Source organism: Equus przewalskii, chromosome 1 (assembly GCF_037783145.1).
Source record: "Equus przewalskii isolate Varuska chromosome 1, EquPr2, whole genome shotgun sequence".
NCBI classification, from domain to species: domain Eukaryota; kingdom Metazoa; phylum Chordata; class Mammalia; order Perissodactyla; family Equidae; genus Equus; species Equus przewalskii.
This window is the reverse complement of record NC_091831.1, coordinates 28,135,655-28,158,101: the sequence shown is the minus strand read 5'-3', so window position 1 is coordinate 28,158,101 and position 22,447 is coordinate 28,135,655. Positions and strand designations below refer to the sequence as shown.

General features: G+C 38.4%; 1 protein-coding gene across 19 annotated transcripts in view; it reads right to left on the bottom strand.

The window, feature by feature from the left end:
- Nucleotides 1-22,447, bottom strand: part of ARMH3 (armadillo like helical domain containing 3) — a 173,211-nt gene that overhangs the window by 68,508 nt on the left and 82,256 nt on the right. For all 19 annotated transcript variants that reach the window (XR_011522416.1, XR_011522399.1, XR_011522417.1 and 16 more), the window contains 2 exons: nucleotides 21,620-21,746; nucleotides 12,591-12,666 (listed from right to left, as the gene is read on the bottom strand). Coding sequence is in view for 9 of the 19 variants with exons in the window: in XM_070558320.1 (XP_070414421.1) it covers nucleotides 12,591-12,666; nucleotides 21,620-21,746 (203 nt within the window). In the remaining 10 variants the exon portion in view is untranslated. The remainder of the gene's footprint in view (nucleotides 1-12,590; nucleotides 12,667-21,619; nucleotides 21,747-22,447) is intronic.

The following is a 22,447-nucleotide window of genomic DNA, read 5'->3' as shown; positions in this document are numbered from 1 at the left end:
TTAAAGTACCCTAGGTATGAGATGGAAAAGGGAAAGGAATTAAGGACCTAAACTATACCTACTGATTACATTTGTGGCTAGGCTTTATATAAGTTACAATCAGAAACCAGCATTTTGTGAACTAAGCATGATTAAATGTCTACATTTCCTAGCAAGAGTTCCTTCTGGGAAAAAAAAAACACAAAAAACCCTTTCTCAGGTGAAAACAGTTTTTTTGTAACCTTAGAATCAATAAAAATTAGGAAGCAGCGCATCCCTAAAGGACCAGGGATAGTTGTACCAGCAAAAGCAGGCCATCTCCAGAGAGCCAAAGGATGGAGAGCTGGCTGAGAAAAGCCCAGGGACGATAAGCTTTGGACTGCTATAGACTCTAGCCCCTTCCCACCTATCACCCCATTATATAATGAGTCAATTGGAAATACCTTTCTTCCTGTCCTACTAAGACAGACCAGCAATTCTAGGTCACCTTGAATGACCCTCTGGTTCTCAAATAGCATTTAGAAACAGTTATAAAGATACGAAAGCAGTGACAGAAACAGAAAAATAAAGAAATGCTCCTAGAACCACAAGCTTCTAAAGAAAGGATCCCAAATCTATCTCACGCAAACACACATTTCCTCTCACTGATTCTTTCTCTCTCAATCTCTCTTCCCAGGTTTTTGATGCTTACCTAAAGAAACTGGAAATAGCATATAGTAGGTCCCGCTGATTAAAAGATTTGGCAGAATAAAGGATATACGTCAGATGGCTCATCTCAGATACCATAAAAATTTTAATGCTAAGTTTAAAACCTAAAGTTAATTTACCACATCATAAAATTATAGGAAGGAGACTGAATTAATTACTGATAGGACAAGTGCAAATCAAAGGCCTTTGCTGTATAAATACACATTCACGGAAACAAAGAATGTTGTAAGACTGTAGACCTAAAGAGAGAGGAGAGAATTTGCTTTCCTGCCACTTGGGGGCCATTCACTCACATATCTAGGACCTAGAGCTAGAACATTCTGGAGGAAACTGCCAATCATACATTTCTCCTCTGGTGCTCTCAGCAATTTCATCTGCAACTGTCTGCTCAGAACAAAGTCCTTCCAACTTAGCTGAAGGCCCAGGACCCTTAATTATCTCTAGTTATCAGGAAGCAGCTACTCCATTAACACTGGCTTAGTCACAAAGGCAGTCCCTCCAAGTCACCTGCCAAAGGTTCAAGTAAGTACTGAGAATAATTAAGAAAGATAAAAAATTAATGTAATCAACAAGCAAAAAGACTGTCTAATTGTTTGCCAAAACAACATTCAAAGTAAGGTCACCAGATACATACAAGATCTCTCCCAACTAAGAATTACAAGGTTCTTATAGTTGGCTGTTCACATTCCTTTAAAACCCTAGCCTTTACAATGGGTAAGGCCCCACATCTAGAAGGCCTCAACTAACATGCTCAGAGCATGCACCTAGAACCCACTAAGGAGTTCCTTCTATTTCACAGTCCAGTAGCTTGATTCAGGACAGAGGGCTGGGCTCAAGATTGACTCCTTTTCTCCTAGGAGTCATACTCCAGAAACAGTCCCTTATCTGAGCCAATAAAAACTGGCCACAATCAGCAACCACTACTTTGCTGGGAGAAAATGAGATGCAAAAGACATGCACAGAACAAAAAAATCTTCCACAAACCAATGCTGACTCTAGACATAAAAGAACACACTTAACAACTCCTTCATTAACTCACATCAAAGCACTGTGTCCTTCCCTCAAAGTTACATACCTCCAAAACAACTGTTCACCAATTACTGCTGCTACTTTTGTACATGTCCACTTTCCTTGTTAAAAAGCTCAACATTCAGGGATCATGAGCCAATGAGCTCTGACTGAGAACAGGAAAAGAAATAGCTGTGGGCTACTAGCTCACCAAAGAATAGAGCAGAATCCAGAATGCTGTATTTAACACCTACACGTGAGAAAATCTCTCACAAAGGAAATGTATGTATCTAAACTCTAAACACAGACTTTTTCCCCACTATCACGTAGTTCTAGCTCCAGATATGATAAACTGGAGAAAATTAGGGTCGTGTTTCTAACCATCCTTACTTTCTCAATAAATATATAAAATTCAACTTTTTAGTGTGTTCTTTGGCAAATAAAATTTATTGAAGTGAGTGTTGCATGTGCACGTTATTTAGAGCTACATAAGAGTAACATCTCTATATCTCACTGGAATCAAGTTACCATAAATCTGAACAGCTTCTGATTCTGAGAAGTTAGGATATATATGTTAAGCCCTAGAGGAACCACTAAGGAAATAACTTTAAAAAATAGTGAAAAAATCATTAAAGAAATCAAAGTGCTACATTATAAAACATTCACTCAATACAAGAGAAAGCAGCAAAGGAGGTACAGCAGTCCCCCCTTATCCATGGGAGATAAGTTCCAAGACCCCAGCAGATGCCTGAAATTGTGGATAGTACTGAATCCTATATATTCTATGTTTTTTCCTGTACATACACACCTATGATGAAGTGTAATTTATAAATTAGGTACAGTAAGAGAATAACAACTAATAATTCTGTAAAATATAAAAATTATAACAATGTACTTTAATAAAAGTCATATGAACATGGTCTCTCTCAAAATATCTTATTGTAGTATACTCACCCTTCCTCTTCTTGTGATAATATGAGATGATACAATGCCTATGTGATGAGATAAAGTGAGGTGAATGACGTAGGCATTGCGACGTAGCATTAGGCTACTATTAACCTGCTGACAATGGTCAGAAGGAGGATCACCAAGCCATGACAATATTGATGGTTGCATGTCAGGAGCAGATGATGTCAATGGGTGGGGATCCAACAACAGGATGATTCACATCCCGGGAGGGATGGTGCAAGACTGCATCATGCTACTCAGAATAGTGCACAATTTAGAATTTATATATTGTTTGTTTCTGTAATTTTCCATTTAATATTTTCAAACTGCAGTTGACCACAGGTAACTGAAACCACAGAAAGCAAAACCATGGATAAGGGGGGACTTACTGTACAGAGGAACAAAAACGATATGAGACACATAGAAAACTAGAAGTGAGGGGCCAGCCCGGTGGCACAGTGTTTAAGCTTACATGTTCTGCTTCAGCAGCCTGGGGTTCATAGGTTTGGATCCCAGGCACAGACCTACACACTAGTCATCACGCCATGCTGTGGCAGTGTCTCACACACAAAATAGAGGAAGACTGGCACAGATGTTAGCTCAGGGACAATCTTCCTCATCAAAAAAAAAGAAAGAAAGAAAGAAAAGAAAACTAGAAGTGAAATGGGAGACATAAGTCCAATTATATCAATAACAACAATAAATGTGAATGGAATAAACAATTCAATCAAAAGGCAGAGACAGTCAGACTGGATAAAGTAAACAAGATCCAACTATACGTAATCTACTAAGACACGTTTTAGATTCAAAGATACAAATAAACTGAAAGTAAAAGAATGAAAAAAAGATATGTCATGACAGAAATGAAGGCAGAGACAATTCAACAATAAAAACTGAAGACTTGAATATCCATTCTTTAATAACAGATAGAAAAACTAGGCAGAAGACCAACAAGGAAATAGAAGACTTGAACAACACTATAAATCAACTAGACCTAACAGACATCTATAGAACAGTACACTCAACAATAGCAGAATATATATTTACCTCAAGTATATATGAAACATTCTCCAGGACAGATCATATGCTAGGTCATAAAACAAACCTCACTAAGTTTTAAAATGATAGACATAATACAAAGTATGTTCTCCAATCAAATTTCTGTTGCTGATTTATAATTTCATTCCATTGTGATCAGAGAATATACCTTGTATTAAGTCTATCATTTTAAATTTATTGAGGTTCGTTTTATGAAAGAGCAAACTAAACCTGAAGGAAGCGGAAGGAAGGAAATAAAGATGAGAGTAGAAATTAATGAAATACAGAATACAAAAGCAAAAGAGAAAGTCAATGAAATCAAAAGCTTTAAAAAGATCAACAAAATTGACAAACCTTAGCTAGACTCGCAAAGAAAAAAGGAAAGAAAAATCAAATTACTAGAATCAGAAATGAAAGAGAGAACATTACTACTGGCCTTACAGAAATAAAAAAGATTATAAAGTAACATTATATGAACAAGTGTATGCCAATAAATTAGACAACTTAAATGAAATGGACAAATTCCTAGGAAGACACAAATTACGAAACTGACTCACGAAGAAAGAGACAATCTGAACAGATCTATAACAAGTAGAGATTGAATTACTAATTAAAAAAAGTACCTGTGACGCTGTGGTAGGCGTCCCACATATAAAGTAGAGGAAGATTGGCGGTGGATGCTAGCTCAGGGGTAATCTTCCCCCCCCCCCAAAAAAAAAAAACAAAAAAACCTGTGGAAGAAAGCCCAAGGCCTGATGGCTTCACTGATAAATTGTACCAAAGATTTAAGTAAGAATTAATACCAATCTTTCACAAAGTCTTCCAAAAAACAGAAGACAAAGGACCACTTTCCCATCTCATTCTATGAGGCCAGCATTTCCCTGATATCAAAACCAGAAAAAGACATCACAAGAAAAGAAAACTACAGGGCAATATCTCTTATGAATATGGACATAAAAATCTTCAGCAAAATACTAGCAATCTGAATCCAGCAACATATAAAAAGAATTATACATCATAACCAAGTGGGATTTATCCTAAGAATGCAAGGTTGGTTTAACATCTACAAATCAATTTATGTAATATAACTATATCAATAGAATAAGAAACAAAAACCACACGATTGTCTCAATAGATGCAGAAAAAGCATTTGACAAAATCCAATGCCCCTTCATGATTAAAAATAACACTCAACAAACTAGAAATAGAAGGGAACTTTCCCAGCCTAATAAAGGGCATCAACAAAAAAATCCACAGCTAAATATTTTTAATAAATTAAAATACGAGAAAGAAAATTTAAAACCACCTATAATCCCTCCAACCAGAGATAAAAATACATTTGTTAGTATCCTTTCAGTTACCTGCATTTTCATTTTGGTCACATTCTCTTTTACTACAATCATGGCAAGAAGGCAGACTGCTCATATGAAAATAATAAAGCCAAAGTTTCATGATCAAACATCTCCTCAAAGTGCTGGAAGTGATAGAAAACACAAACTTTCCCCATCCAAACTATTTTCCCATCAATGAAGCCAAGATGCAGGCTAACAGACTAAGTTCAAGTCTTGCCCCTGATGTCAGCTTGTAAATAATATCATTGGTATCTCTGGTCCCTTCTAAGTCCACATGAGTGGGTCCAAGGGAAGTGACAAAGTTGGATGGAAGGGAGCTGACTGTCTAGAATGAAGTCCCATGTAGATCACGTGAATCGAGGCTGGTAAGACTCCCGGATTTGCACATTCAGGACAGCAATTAAAAAATATTAATAACAATAATGAACATTTATACAGCATTGACTATGTGCCAGACACTATCCTAAGTGCTTTACATATATTGTCATTAATCATCTCAACCATGACACAGATTCCATTATTATGCTCACTTTATAGACGAGGAAACTCAAGCAAAGAATTGTTAAATAACTTGTCCAAAGTAAGTGGTAGAACTTAGACTCAAATTCAGACAACCAAACTCTAGAGTCTCGCTCTTAAACACCATGTTGCACTATCTCTTAAACAAGCAGAAGAATGAGTAAAGCTAAAAAACAAAAAGGAATGCAGACCTGCAGAAAAAATGCAGAGTTTCCATTCTTATACCTTAGGTAAGTTCCAAATTCAGCCTGATTCAAACTGAGAAATCAGAGCTGTTATCATCTCAAAAAAGAAAAGCAGGTCTTGGGAAAAGTGGATACTCACATGCAAAAACATGAAGTTGGACCTTCACCTTAAACCACATAAAAACTTCACTCAAAATGGACCAAAGACCTAAATACAAGAGCTAAAACTATAAAACTCTTAAAAGGAAACATAGGGGGAAAACTTCATGACTTGGATTGGCAATGATTTCTTGGGTATAACACCAAAAGCACAGGCAACAAAAGAAATAAATGAATTGGACTTCAAAAGAAGAATGAGGAGTTATTGTACAATGAGTACAAAATTTCAGTTGAGGAAGATGAAAAAGTTCTGGAGACGGCTAGTGGTGATGGCTGCACAACAGTGTGAATGTACTTAATGCCACAGAACTGCAGACTTGAAAACAGTTAAAACGGGAAATTTTATGTTATGTATATTTTCCCACCATTTTTTTTTTTTTTTAAAAGCAAAGTGGAAAAAGACCCCAAGGGAATTTCAGGTTGAAGTACAGAGGAGTTTTATGTGCTAAAGTCACACTCGCCTAAAAACCCAGCAGCTCCAACTAAAAGTCTTATTTCATTACAAATATCTGAGTCTCCTAAACCAAGACTTCTTTACTGTACTGCAGTTCACCAAGCCCAGCTGTGACCTAATGCAAAACCTCACTTTGCAGCATAAACCAAGTTAGGACAAAACAGATGATTAACCACACAGGATTCAGTGTTTGGTTTTTCATTTCTAGCTGCAGTCTTAAGAGATTAGGGAACAGCAACTATTAGAATAATATGCAATGCTTCCAGTCATTGGGGAAACAATATTATAGCAGCCTCATTTTGGTGCTTTGTTTTAATCTACATAATACTTTTCATTCTCTGTAATGGGAGATCAGCAGGGTCTGATTAACAGAAGAAAGGTCATTACTGATAAATTCTAACCCAGGGGATAATCTGAGCCTGCCTGCCACTTTAGAGCAGACAACTGAACTAGAAGATTATGTTCATGTACTCCTTGCTACTCAAGAGTCATCAGCCCAATGCCTCTGCTCCTCTCATTAATCACTTCAGTCCATATTTACTTTTCACTAGACTAAATTGCATCCTTCAGCTGAAGTGCCTGGTGTCAAACTGCTCCTCCTCTCAACTCATCAGTATTTATCCATTCTGATAAAAGAACTGTGACTAAGGGGCCGGCCCAATGATGCAGCGGTTAAGTTCACGTGCTCTGCTTCAGTGGCCTGGGGTTCACTGGTTTGGATCCCAGGAGCCGACCTATGCACCGTTTATCAAGCCATACTGTGGCAGGTGTCCCACATATAAAGTAGAGGAAGATGGGCATGGAGGTTAGCTCAGGGCCAGTCTTCCTCAGCAAAAAGAGGAAGACTGGTGGCAGATGTTAGCTCAGGGCTAACCTTCCTCAAAAAAAAAAAAAAGAACTGTGACTAACTAGCAAGTTTTGTAGCCCAAACAGGTGCACAGGCAAGGGAATTTGGGGTCACTTTGCCTGGCTGAGACCTCACATTCCCTTCCCAACCCTAACTCTGTGGCCATCAATAGCAAGTGTACTCTCCCTGATTACTGCCTGAGGGCCTTTTTTCCGGGACATTCATAATTCTATACACAGCTTGCTCCAAAGGGTGTTATGCTCAATGAACCCCCCCAACTAAAAGCTGCTGAGAGCTACTCTTGGTCCTTAGCCTCCCAGCAGAGTGTACATATAAAACTTCCTTTTTTTTTGGAGGGAGTATTTTTTAGGGTGAAGGAAAACAAAAGGAGGGGTGTGGGGAAGGGGACAACCTTAACACTGAAACAAAATGACCAAAGAGCAAACAGGAACAGGAGGCAAACTCACTAGGTGAACACTTAGAGACTTAGAAAGAAATGCACTAACTTCTCATTCCAAACCCCAGGCTTCTCATTCCAAACCCCAGGCTTGTCACTAACCATAGCAATATCTAACAAGACATTCTCAAAGAAAAACTAAACTTTAGCTTAATGCATTCCAAATAAAATTCCAAATTCCAAAAAAAATAATATATTAATCATAGAGTTCAAACTTTATCCACCTTAAGAAAATTACGGATCAGGAGAAAAAACTATTTGCAAGTGATTCAGCCACTACTTCTGTGAACAATCAGAGAACAGGATTGTGAACTTGGTGCTAACAAAATGCTCATTAAGTGAAAAGCATTAAGATGTTAACTTGAAGAGATTCATTAAGGGCTTCAAATTTCTTACCTTGAAAGTTGTTTGGTTGGATGAAGGTCAGTCAGATTTTAGTCTAACGTTTTTCTTTTTCTCTTTTGACTAATTAGCCTAATAGTCAGCAGACCTCTTTCTAACGTACAGGACCTCACTAGGGTAGCCTGCTAAGTGGTGGCAGGAAATATTTAGCATAGAAGTCTCCACGCAAAACTTCCCAAATGTTTTCCTTCCAGCCCTGCACATGGGCCCCCAGAGAATTTTTCCTTTTTAGACCAATAGATCTGTAAAGGCATCTGAAGTAACAAATATACCAAGTGAATTTTAAAGGTAGAGCAATAATATTTTATTTTTATTGTGGCAAAGCAACAGAACAACCCTCCTATGGCGAGGAACACACGCAGGGCCCTGTACATTAATGATATCAGGTGTGCCAATAAAAACAGTTCTAAGCAGGGACATTTTAAGAATCTCTGAAGGATCAAACAGGAAGTGAGAGATAGATTGTTTAAACACAAATAGTTTTGACAATTAAAGAACTAACATGACTAAGCCATGAAAGACAAGTGAAAAGCAAACAGACCGACACGTAAGCAAATTTAGGCCTCTAAGCATGTGGAAGTACTTTTAATTTTCACTGTCACAGTCTAAACTCTAAAGAGCAGAAAGGTCTGCAGTCTTTCTGCTGCCTTTCACCTGCTAGTGAGACACTATGTTAGGGCTGCCATTAAATGCAGTGTACCCCAGAAGATCCCACAACATTTCTTGCAGCCATCATCAACTGGCAAACCAGTCTGAGAGGCCCTCCCAGCTGTTAGGTGTCTGAAAATTTCACATGCAACCCAATCCCTTCCCATGGCTATCAAAGAACATACTACAGGAGAGATGGCTAAGAGCTGTTCACTCTGCCTTAGAAATCCTTTCCAGGTGTGGGATCAGCACAAATAACCTTTATAAACAACAAAAGTAAATGTTGCCTACCATCACCATTTTGCTACTAAGCCTTTATATACTCTCCTTGATAATCAACTTGATGGTCAATAGTTAAATATCTCACAGTATCCCTGGGAAACCACAGGTTCAATTTTCTGACACAGTCTCCTATTTTCTAAACCACTCAGAGTTAATAGTGTCATGGATGTATAACACAAACTCTCAGAAAAAAGCAAAGGAGCATAAGGCAGAACTCATTACCGTTGGCTCAGTGGAATGCAGACTTCTTAAGCATACCATTTTTTTGCTCTCCGCTAAGAGAGGACTAATTCTGAGAAATGAAAACTCCCTGGACCACCCCCATTCAAAGCATGAAGTCTACTACAAAGAAAACCAAAACATCTTTTAAGGTTAAGGGTAACATCTTAACTTGTACAGAAGGAACAAATAAGGACATACTTAGGAAATATTCTAAGAAAGTCTCAAAATGCAAAACCTGAAAAACAGTAAGGCAATTCCTAAATAAATTAAACACAGAATTACCAACTGGTCCACCAATTCCACTTCTGGGTATATGCCCAAAAGAAGTGAAAAAGCAGTGACTGAACAAGTATTTGTACACCCACGTACAAATAACCAAAAACACAATAACCAAGAGGTAGAAACAACCCACCTGGGGTTTCATCAATGGATGAATAGATAAACAAAATGTGGCATATATATATATATATATATATATATATATAAGGAAATATAATTCAGCCTAAAAGGAAGGAAATTCTGACACATGCTGCAACAGGGATGAACCTTAAAGACATGTTAAATGAAATGACCAGTATTTTAAAGTTTACTAAATGTTTTCACATACATTACATTATATAAGTCTCACAACCACTTCCCTGTGAAACATTTTATAGTTAGTGAAAAGAGGTCCAGAGAAGCTAAATAACTTACTCAAGGTCACACATTAAGTGGTAGAGACAAAAATAAAAAATCGAGTTTCTCAGGCTGGCCCAGTGGCATAGTGGTTAAGTTCACGCGCTCTGTGTCTGCGGCCCGGGCGTTGCAGGTTCAGATCCTGGGCACAGACCTAGTACCACTCGTCAAGCCACACTGTGGTGGTATCCCACATAAAATAGACAAGATTGGCACAGATGGTGGCTCAGTGACAATCTTCCTCAAGCAAAAAGAGGAAGATTGGCAACAGATGTTAGCTCAGGGCCAATCTTCCTCACACACACACAAAAATCCAGTTTCTCTAACTCAAATTTCCATGCTCCTTTCAATACATCATGCTGAGTTTTCTGCTAGCCTTTGATGCTACTCTATAGAAGGAAGCATTATAGTATAGAAGAAAGAACTCTGGACTTAGGAGTTAGAAGACCTATAATTAATTCACAGCTTTGCCACAAAACAATTGTGGGACTTTCTGCAATTCACAGTATCTTCAAGACATGAGTTTCCCCATTGGTAAAAAGTACATTTTTTTAAAGTTTATAATACACTCTATACAGTTTGATGATTGAAGAAGACAGTACACGAAATAGTAACACAAAGTTTAGGACTTAATAAGTGAAAATAAATGTCAGAAAGGAAAAAAAGTAAACTTTTGCAGGTATGCATCACCAATATTTTCCCTTCATCTGGCGTTAGTGTGATAAGTGACATTCAAACAAATCTTTCCCATGATCTCTTAAGAAAACTGACTGGGGGCCGGCCCAATGGCGCAGCAGTTAAGTGTACATGTTCTGCTTTGGCAGCCCAGGGTTCGCCAGTTTGGATCCCGGGTGTGGACATGGCACTGCTTGTCAAGCCATGCTGTGGCAGGCGTCCCACATACAAAGTAGAGGAAGATGGGCACGGATGTTAGCTCAGGGCCAGTCTTCCTTGGCAAAAAACAGGAGGATTGGTGGCAGATGTTAGCTCAGGGCTAATCTTCCTCAAAAAGAAAAGAAAACTGACTGGATCTTTTAATACTTTTGACATATACTCTTAGTCTAATTCATTATAGCAACAGTGAAGATGATGTAATTATTCTCTGCCGCAAATTCATCAAAGAAGTTTGAGGAGTGAAAATAAAGGTATAGGCCTGACAGAGAAAGAAGAGATCATGGTTACGGGCATCTACTCAAAGTTCAGCCCAGTCTTTCCTGGGCTATTCAGAAAAAGGACAGGCTACCGTGCTTAAATCAGCTATTTGATGGCTCTTGGGAAGAATAGGGACAGCAATCAAGCCAGAAGCGGCTGAAAGGGAAAGCAACAAGGTAGGAGAAAAAGCAAGCATAAAGGAATGTGGATCAAGGAAACAGGCCCCAGATGAAAAGGGCTGCCTGGAAAGCCTAAGTAAATACATCAATAAATAAACACAACAGAAATTATACCCATATGCACTTCATACTCTAGCCCAGAATCTGGTGCTTCTTTCAAACACCCACATTTGTCATACTGCCCGTAAGTCACAAAGGGATATTTGGGAGAAGGTAGTTTATAATTTCTGGTTCTTACAGAAAACCACATTTATCATAAGGCCTCACTACAGTATCTGGTTTTCTAGGTGCAGATATGCATTTATTTGTGAGATTTATAAAACTGTGTTTGCTGCAAAATGTCTCTGGGGTCAGGGAAGGCAGAACAACCTTCAATGCAATCTTGTTAGCACATCTCACCCCCATGCTCCCTCATCTCAGCCCTCCCACTGCACACATTTCACACTTTTCCTTTTGTTCCCAGATGTGCCAAACACTGTAGTAAATTACTGTAGGAACAAAACATTTTACCTTTAAAAAAAGAAAGAAAGAAAGATATAGAAATCAACACTGATTTTCAGCTATGTCACACATTAGAATCTATACCAAGTTGTAAATGTGTGTTCCTATTACTGGGAATGTCTGGCAAGGCTTACATCTGGAGCTAAATCAAGTTTCCCCATCTGCTGGGTTTGCCTCTTTTACTCAAAGTTAATTTTTCAATTGTTTGCAAGAACAATTTAATAACTATTGAGAAAATGGAAAAATGATGGGCACAAAGGGAGAAAGGAATGTAAAAAAGTCAGCTTTAGGTTTCATAATATTGAGAGCACATTCTCTCCACCTACAAACAGCTCAGTCCTGTGAGTGTGTGGTATTTCCTCAAGACCCTAAATCATCTCCATGTCTGACTCCATTTTATCCAATACATACAGCACTCTGTAACTGCCTTCTGTTTCATAAGGAACCTAAAATGACTTAGCCCCGTGAGCTCCATTTGCCTCCATTTACCACAAATAGAAATAGCCACGTAAAGCGAAACATCAAAGTTCCAGATCCCCATGAGTCATTCATTGAACTCATGGAGAATGGCAGAAAAAAGTTTTCAGATGGCCTACACACAGAAAATACTTTGGCAACAAAGATGACTGAAAAAGGCTTGCAACCATCTCTCAGTAAGAAAATTCAGAGAACGGCACTGTGAGCTATTTCAATACGACAAAATGAAAGTCTCATATACTCCTGCTTTTCTTGATCAAGTACGACAATGTCTTCCACTCCTACAGACATCGGGGCTTAAAAATAATACTGCTGTTCAACACATTTTACTTAGAAAGGTACAATAAACCACAAGATGAGGCAAGGAACTCTGAAAGAGATAAATTCTCTTTCCTTACCTGATATTGACCAATGCGTGGGTCACCTTGCTAGCTGCTTCTTTCCACTGGCCTGCATTGGTAGAAAGCCTCAGGACTGTAAAGGGGGAAAGAACAAAGATCTGTCAGACCCTTGGTAAAAAACACAAATATGAGGAATGAAGACATATCTCAGAATAGCACTATTAGAATAACCAAACAGAGCATGTGCCAATCTTCTGTTTAAAACATTTTCATCCTAGAGAAAAATATAAAGGCTTGTTCACAACTATTTTCTTCTCTTTTTTTCTCTTTTTTTCACTTTCTATCAGAATACTCTATTCCTTCTTTGCCATGTGTTCCCCTCCCTCCACTCCTTGCTAATAGGTTTCCATACTTAGTTTTTGCATTAGTTTAAAATCTACACTGGGTGGGGGAGGGGGTGGCCACGTGCCAGAGTGGTTAGGTTCGCGCCCTCTGCTTAGGCGGCCCAGGGTTTCGCCGGTTCGAATCCTGGGCGCGGACATGGCACCACTCAGGCCATGCTGAAGGCGGCGTCCCACATGCCACAACTAGAAGGACTCACAACTAAAAGTACACAACAGTGTACCAGGCGGCTTTGGGGAGAAAACAGAAAAATAAAATCTTTAAAATCTACACTGGGGTGGTCATGTGAGGATAACCTGGCTGCCACATTTATCATTTCCCTAATGGCCGGAGCTGATTTGGTGGAATTGGTTGGCTAACTGTCCCCTCCTGCTTCACATATAACTTTCTCCTAAAGGTCTAAGCTGAGTCAAACAGGACAAAAAAGCTTGCCAGATGGACAGTGGTCATGTTTCAATCAAGGAGTAAGCTGTTTTAGCTCCTCTGACATAAATGTGCGACCTGCAACATGAAACAACAGGGATATTCTTCCTTTCTCTGACAAAATTCTCTCTTTTCCAGACTTAACCACTGCAGGAGAGATGATGGAAACATAGAACATCTTCTATCAACTATGAGCTTCAGGGCCACACATTACAGTACCTATACCATTTTAGAAAAGAGACAAACCAGCCACAAGTGCTTCTTGAAAGAGAAAATGCCCACTTCTCCCCACTTTCTGGTACAAAACATGGTAGGCACTCCAAGTATATATTTTTAATGAACAAACAGCTAATAAGAACTAAATATGAAGAGAGTTTACTATGTGCCAGAAACTGGACAAAGTTAGGTTATAAGCAATACAGCATACAGATGAGGAAACGGAGACTCAGAGGAGACAAGCAATTGATCAAGGTCATTCACACAATTGTAGGTAATGGAACTGGAGTTTGAACCTGGAGAGAATGACTCTAGAGCCTATACTTAAATAGTGAGTGGTTAAGAGTATGGACTCTGAAGCCATCTGTCAGGGTCTAAGTCCAGCCCCTGCCACTTACTAGAGAATAATAGTAATACTTACATGAAAAGATTATTGTGAAAATTAAGAAGTTAACATACATAAAGCCTTAGATCAGTGCCTGGCACATAGTAAATGCTATGTAAGTATTAGCTATTATTAATTTAAATAGACTACCTCTCAAACAAATGAATGAATGTACTTGAGACTTTCCCAAAGGAAGGAAAGCAAAACCTAATTAACATTAAGAAATGTATAACTAATTTGCATAGGAATTTTACATCTGAGTACCATCACTACCTACTCTTGACCAGTGTTTTTCCAGCAAGAAGAGTAACAGCAGCAGCTCTATCAGAAGGAGGGCCTATGGCTGTAATAAGGAAAGAAAACTCATCTGGCTGCTCTGTGTCTCTTCTAGCAATACTTCATTTTTATACATTCATGCAATTTTATGAAAAAAAAGATGGAAGCCTCAATAAAACATATTATCAGAGTACTGCTTTTCTAATTTACAAGATCTAGTACAGGGGAACTTGGTATAGTTCCAAGTTAGAGCTCTACCATGTGAGCTCAGGTTTTACCCAGTGTATGTGCAAATTTATTGATGTAATGAACAAAATTGTTTCAGCAGGTCAGACATATGTTTTTCAACTCAGTTGCAAAAACTATTTAGATGAGTTTGTTTTTCACTAGATCATAAGTTTCTCTGACAGTGAAGACCTAAACATTTATGGAATTGAGCTGAATTTTCCTCTCCTTACTTCAGAGAGGTATTTAACTCTGTCCATGAATTACTTCTCAGTAACATCCTGTCAGCTCTGTTCCTTGATGAACAGGCACTCAGATGACTTTATCACTGCATTTTCTTTGGAAATATCACAGGCTTTTACATTTTTTCCTAAGTTATCAAATTTAAAAACAAAATGATTTCAAAATGTCCTAAAAACCTTAAACTAAGGTAATCATTTATGCAGTAAACTATTGTCACAAAAATAACATACTATGCAGCCATTAAAAAAAAGACACTTAAAGGGCTGGCCCCGTGGCTGAGTGGTTACGTTCATGTGCTCTGCTTCAGCGGCCCAGGGTTCGCCAGTTTGGATCCTGGGCATAGACATGGCACTACTCATCAGGCCATGCTGAGGCAGCATCCCATATGCCACAACTAGAAGAACCCACAACTAAAAATATACAACTATGTACCGGGGGGCTTTGGGAAGAAAAAGGAAAAATAAAATCTTGGGGAAAAAAGAGACAAGTAATAGCAAAAACTGGAAACAACCATGATTTCCATGAAAAGAAAGAATTGCTAAATAAACTATACCTATACTATGCAAAAAAAAAAGACAGAGACTTAAGAAACTTACAAAAAAGTAGGAAAATGTTTTATGATATATAGTTTAAAAAAACACAAAATAGAAGGACAGCATGATTAAAACTATGCATACATGTAGGCTAATATACGACTATGAAAACAGTGGTAGTAATAGAAAGGAAAGATTGTAAAATTTTTTATCTTCTTTCACTTTTCCTTTTCTTTTTTTTCTTTTTTTGAGGAAGATTAGCCCTAGGCTAACTACTGCCAGTCCTCCTCTTTTTTGCTGAGGAAGCCTGGCCCTGAGCTAACATCTGTGCCCATCTTCCTCTACTTTATACGTGGGACGCCTACCACAGCATGGCGTGCCAAAGCAATGCCATGTCCGCACCCGGGATTCGAACCAGTGAACCCCAAGCCGCCAAGTGGAATGTGCAAACTTAACCGCTGTGCCACCAGGCCAGCCCTAACCTTGCTTTTTCTTTAGCATCGGTAATTATCTTTATTTTTTTAATGAAAAACAATTCAAAATATGGTATCATTTATAGTTCAGGGGAGCTCTTATGGAGGTCCTTTCTATTCAGTGAACTTCACTGCAGTAAATTAATGCCACAAGAACATTAATATGTCCCTTTAGGGGCCGGCCCGGTGGCGCAGAGGTTAAGTTCACACATTTTGCTTTGGTGGCCTGGGATTCGCAGGTTCGAACCCCAGGCTCAGACCTACGTACTGCTTATCAAGCCATACTGTGGCAGGCGTCCCACACATAAAATGGAGGTAGATGGGCATGGATGTTAGCTCAGGGCCAGTCTTCCTCAGCAAAAAGAGGAGGATTGGCAGCAGATGTTAGCTCAGGGCTAATCTTCCTTAAAAAAAAAGAAAAAGAAAAAATGTGCCTTTATCAAAAATGTCTCAGTGAGTCTTCCTCTTCTAGCCATGATGGAATAACAAAATAAAATTTCCCTCTTACCTTTAACAATATAAAACTGGACAAAATATATGAAACAATAGTTATGAGACACTGTACAACAGGCATACAGAACTGTGATCCCTGAAGACGGAAAACAAACAAGGTGAGACCTACAATTACCCCAGCTTACTGCATAAAGTTTCCAGCCTGCAGGGCAGGGAGGAGAAATCTAAACAGAAGTCAGAAAGTCTTACCAAGCTGAAGACATAGAGATTGGAGATAGCATTTGGAGAGGCCAAGGCAACTACAATTAGTAGGGGAGAGTACTGTAAAAGAGGAAGTTCAACAGAGAACTCTGCAGGTTTCAAGAGGGTCCTCTTACATCTTTTGCTGAGCATTCATTGGCACATATGGTAGAGAAAATTACCTACAGCTCGGGGCAAAGAACCACTGGAAAGGAGAAGATATTGTGGAACTCATCAAGGACTCCACAAATAAGATAATTTGTGTTTCCACCAGCAAAAGTGGAAAGATCTACTAATATATGGGTTGTTAGGTAGAGTCTGCAGACGGGTACTGAATTAGTAATGGGGCCAGATTAGCCAATATTAAAGGTTGCTCTCAAGCTGACCTAACAACCCTTAAAAGCAAACTGAAAGGATGAAACTGACTCCACATAACATAACCACATTCTAGAACAAAATCCAACATTACATAAACATAAAATCTAGCACTCACAATATTAAAATCACAATGTCCAAAATCCAGTTTAAAAATTATCAGGCATTCAAAGAAGGCAGAAAACCATGACCCCTAAGCAGGGAAAAAATAGAAACAGATCTAGACATGAAGTGAGATGATGGAATTAGCATACAAGGAAATTAAAACTATTGTAAATATGCTCCATATGTTCAGGAAGATTAAGGAAAACATAAACATGATGTAGAAAGAAATGGACATATTAAAAAAGATGTCCAAATAGAACTTCTAGGGGGCCTGCCCCAAGGCTAAGTGGTTAAGGTTTGCAGTCAGCTTCAGCGGCCCAGGGTTTCACAGGTTTGGATCCTGGGCACAGACTTAGCACTGCTCATTAAGCCATGCTGAGGCAGCATCCCACATAGCAGAGACAGAAGGATCTACAACTAGAATATACAACTATGTGCTGGGAGGCTTTGGGGAGAATAAGGGGAAAAAAAAAGATTGGCAACAGATGTTAGCTCAGGTGCCAATCTTTTAAAAAGAAAATTAGAAAAAAAAAGAACTTCTAGAGAAGAAAAAAACCTTCTGAAATGAAAAACACAGTGGATAAAATTAACCAAGACTAATGAGATTAACAGCATATTAAAAAAATACAGAAAAAAAGATTAGTGAATTTGAAGACTGAGGAATAGAAACTATCTAAAACGAAACAGAGAGAAAAGACAAAAAAAATGGAAAGAAAGAGAAAAGCCCACAGAGCTTTAATAACCTATGGGACACTGTCAAGAGGTCTAACTTACATATAACTAGAATTCTAAAACAAGAAAAGAAGAGAGGGGATAAAAAATATCTAAAGAAATTAAGTGCCAAAAATTGTCCGCATTTGATACAAACTAGAAACCCACAGATCCAAGAAGCTCAAGGAGCCCCAAGCAAAATATACACAAAGGAAATCATGCTAAGGCACCTGATAATCAAACTGTGAAAAGCCAGTGATAAAAAGAAAATAGTAAAAGCATCCAGAGAAAAAAAAACCACATTATATACAGAGAAATAAAGATAAGAATGACAACAGACTTCTCCTTAGGAACCATGCAAGTCAGAAAATGATGAAATGATATTTTTCAGGTGTTGAAAGAAAAATTCTATATTTAGCAAAAATGTCTTTAAAAAATGAAGGTGAGGTTCCACTCCCAGTACGGCAGAATAAGTCCACTATGGCTTCTCTCTCCTGTTGATTACAGCTAAAAATCCTGTATAAAATACAGAAAGTAACCACTGAGGGCCCTTAAAATTAAACAAAAGCAGACAGATTATAGAAAGGAGTCAAAACTTGGAGAAACAACTACAAAAGTGGGTTTCCAGGTTTTCTTTTTTTCCTATTTTCTCTTGCAGGTTTGCCTCAAGAGTCAGACAGTCATAGAGATACATGATGGAGGAGCTGGGTAGATGGGTAAAACTTCAGTAGAAATCTCATCTGTCTGTATACAGAAACCAGGAAAAGGGGCTTCTGTGGATCAGAGAACACAGAGGGAATCCTAGACAGATGAGAAGGCGTTCCTCTAATTCTGCATATGAAAGTTGTGCAACTCTCAGACTCACCCTTGAGCTGAGCAAGCAAGGAACAGACACAAATCTGAAAGCAAAAGCTTTAAGAATTAAACTGATATCTGAACCACAGTCCAAGTCTCTGACGAAACCTTGAGTAGTGTATGTGAGGACCAGATCCAAAGTAGCACAGAAACGGCTTCTTCTCCCTCCTCCCCCTCTCCCTCTCCCTCCTCCTCCTCCTTCTTCTTCTCCCCAAAGCCCCCCAGTACATAGTTGTATATTCTAGTTATAGGTCCTTCTGGTTGTGCTATGTGGGATGCCACCTCAGCAAGGCTTGATGAGCAGACCATGTCCATGTTCAGGATCCAAACTGGCACAACCCTGAGCCACTGACGCACAGCGTGCAAACTTAACAACTCGGCCATGGGGCCAGGCCTCTGCGATATTTGTCTTTAATGGGCAAAAGATCCGAACAAACACTTCACCAGAGAAGATATGTGGATGTTAAATAAGAAGAGGAAAAGATGTTCAACATCATTATTCATCAGGGAAATGTAAATTACAACCATAATGAAATATCCCTACACACCTACAAGAAACCAAAATAAAAAGGTCTGGCTAGGATATGGAGCAACTACAACTCTTGCATACTGCTAAAGGGAATGTAAAATAGTACATCCACTTTGGAAAACAGTTGGGTGGCTTTTTATAAAGTTAAATATATACTTACCACAATACCCAAAAATCTCATTCATAGGTATCTAACCAAGAGAAATGAAAACTTGTTTTCAGGTAAAACCCTGTACAAGAAGGTTTACAACAGCGTTATTTATAATTGATAAAAACTGGAAACCTCCCAAATGTCCTTCAACTGATAAATGGATAAATTAAGCTGGCATATTCCTAAAATGGAATATTATTCATTAATAAAAAGGAACAAACTACTGATACACACATCAACATGGATGAATTTCAAGAGAATTATTATGTAAAAGAAGCCAGACTCAAAAGACTATATGATCCCATCTATACATATATTTTCAGAAAAAGCAAAACTATGGGGACAGGTAACACATCACTGGTTGCTAGGGGTTGAAGGTAAGTGCAGGAGTTCACCTCACAGGAGCACAACAAAAATTTCTGAGATGATGAAACTCTTCTATATCTTGATTTTTTGTGATGCACTTGTCAAAACTCAGAACTGTACATTAAAAAGAGTGGATTTTACTATTTATGTAAATTAAACTTCCAAAAACTTGACTTAAAAAAATGCTTTTTTCCACCAGAAGTTTCATCATACTTTATACAAAAGGGAGAGCACTGCAACATGCCATCTCCTACTGTTTGTTGTGTGTCATTCGGTAAAATTTTTCACTTTCCTACTTGTGCTCTCCTGGTTAACACTTTAATTCCCTTGGCCGATTTGAGCATTTCCAGATATCCTCTCTTATCTTGCTGCTGTAGCTACAAGGCCTTATCTCTTTAGACTGTGTACATGGCCCACAGGCTTGTACAAGCATGTGTGTCAGACTTCTACAAAATATCTCCCCCACTCCAACTCTCTTTCCTTTTCTCATTGAATGACATCTTTATTAATCATTAATGGGTAGTAAAGCCTCTGGGGGCAGCTCTTCACCCTCAGAAAATTCTACAGTCTACAAAACAAGGACATTAGTAAAACCACGTAGATGCAAACCACACAGTGCACACTAAGCACATTTGGCCAACAGGAAGTTGGCTAGAGGGCTCCCATGGAAGGCCTCCTATCTCCTAAAAAAAGAGACCTGTGTCTTGATGTGACAACTGGAACTTGCTATTCTGAGGGGAGCTGACCTGATGCTAAAAAGCTATTACACTGAGAATGAAAGAGCAGAGACAGAAAAAAACCTGGGTCCTTGCAAACATTTTTAAGCAATCAATTCTGGAACTGTCATTCCTTACAATTCTTGTAAAGTAAATTAATTGTCCTATTATTTAAGATAGTTTAAAGTCAGAGTTTTTTGATACTTGGCAGTTGAAAACATCCTACTAACACAAGGCCCTACTCCCAGCACCCAAGACATCACAGCAAAGCTATATATGGCTCTCTCAAAAGTTTTCCTTTACTGCTCTAAAAAATATAGTCTATTAGAAAAAAAAATTTCTCCTTAGGCAATCCTTCTTTTCCACTGTTTGCTTCTATTCTTTCTCCTGGTCCTTGTTCCAAATACCCTCTACTTTTCTCATGATATAGGAGGCCCAAGCAGAAGACATAGTTTTCAAAAATAGTCTCAACAAAAGGGATAAAGCAAACTCATCTATAGTCACAGAAAGCAGATAGTGGTTGCCCAGAGATGGAGGGCAAGGGATAGAGGTGGTAAGAGGGACATAAAGGGATACAAGTAAACTTTTGGGAAGTGACGGATATGTTCATTATCTTGACTGTAGTGATGGCTTCACATACATATACGTATGTCAAAACTTATCAAAAACTGTATATTTTAAACGAGTGCAGTTTATTATATATCAATTACACCTCAATGAAGATAATAAGTTGGATTTTTTAATAGACAGCTTTGCTGAGTGGCTTTCTGTTACTGTGCAGTCTACAGAAATCTTACCTGACCTTTCAAACTCCAAGTAGGTTTGACTAAACTCTTCAATCCAACTTACGGGGATATACAACCTCTTTCGGAAATAAGTTATACTCACTACGGCTGCAGAGTAAATTTTCAGTGAGCCAATTACCAAAAAGGTTTGCAAGAAAGATTTTTATTTAATGCCCACTTCTTCTTGTAAGTTATGCTAAACATACATAGATATATTAAAACTTCTTAAAATCCTATACCATCTCAAATCACAAAATGTTCCTTTGGGATCCAAGCTCTTGTATTTGCAGTTGTCAATTCCCACCCACTCTTTCACTCATCTCATTGGCATTCACCACATCCACAAGCCTCCCTATTCTCTCTCTTGCTCACAAACATCAAGAAAGGGCTACAGTGCTGCTAACTAGCTTTCTACTGAGATGAATTCTGAGTTCTTGAAAGCAAAGAAGACCACATATACCTTTCTGTTGCCTGAGAAGAGAAGACCACTAAATTTCTACGCCAAGCAAGGGCACCAAGACTACTAAATTTCTACACCAAGAGGTAACCTTTGTAGTCTTTTCCTCCTATATGCCAAAAATCACAGCTGATGGGGAGAGAGGAGTAAAAAGAAAGACAGCTTACCCATGGAGTAGAGGTTGTCAAAGCTCTGGTGCATGCGGATAATCTCATAGTAAAGTTCATCATAGCTGCTGGGGGTGGGCAGGAATGTGTCGCCATATGTGATAAACATATTAAATAGGTTCACAATCTAAAAAAGAATCAAAAGCCCATATAAGGCATCACGATATGAAGACCAAAAGGCTATTGTCAATGGTGTGTTATAGATAGCTCTCATTGGTTTGCAAGAGCTGATCATTAAATTTTCAGGAATTTTGTAAGCCAGCTGTCAAAGCCATTATTAAAAATTAACTTATATAAACTTAAAATTCAATAAATTATACTAAAATGAAAGTAATACTCAAAACTCATCACTTCCTAATTATTTTCTAGCTTTTACTATTATCTATGCTCTTGAGATTAATTTACACATTTTACATCTGTGTGGTGGGAATATCATATAACGGTGTGTTACCACTCATCTCTTTCCAACTCTGCATTCAATGATGTCATGTTGATAGCTTGAAACTGGCCATAGCAGGTGTAGTTTTACCATGGAAATCAGCAAATACCACAAATCAGGGCTTTTTCCCCCCAAATGTTAAACACTTACGAACACACTGGGTAATATCCTGATAAGACAGTCAAAAGGCACAATGCCTCCTTCTACCCCAAATAACCAGTCTGATAAGCAGGCATCTGTAACGTCCCTCAGAAACCAATGTGCAGCCATGATGGAACCACTCATCTGGCTAGGATACCTCTAGGGGCTTTGCTATGTACCAACATAGAGACTATAGTATTCTAGCACAGTCTCTCAGCTGGGATCATGGCTTACTATTCATACACAGA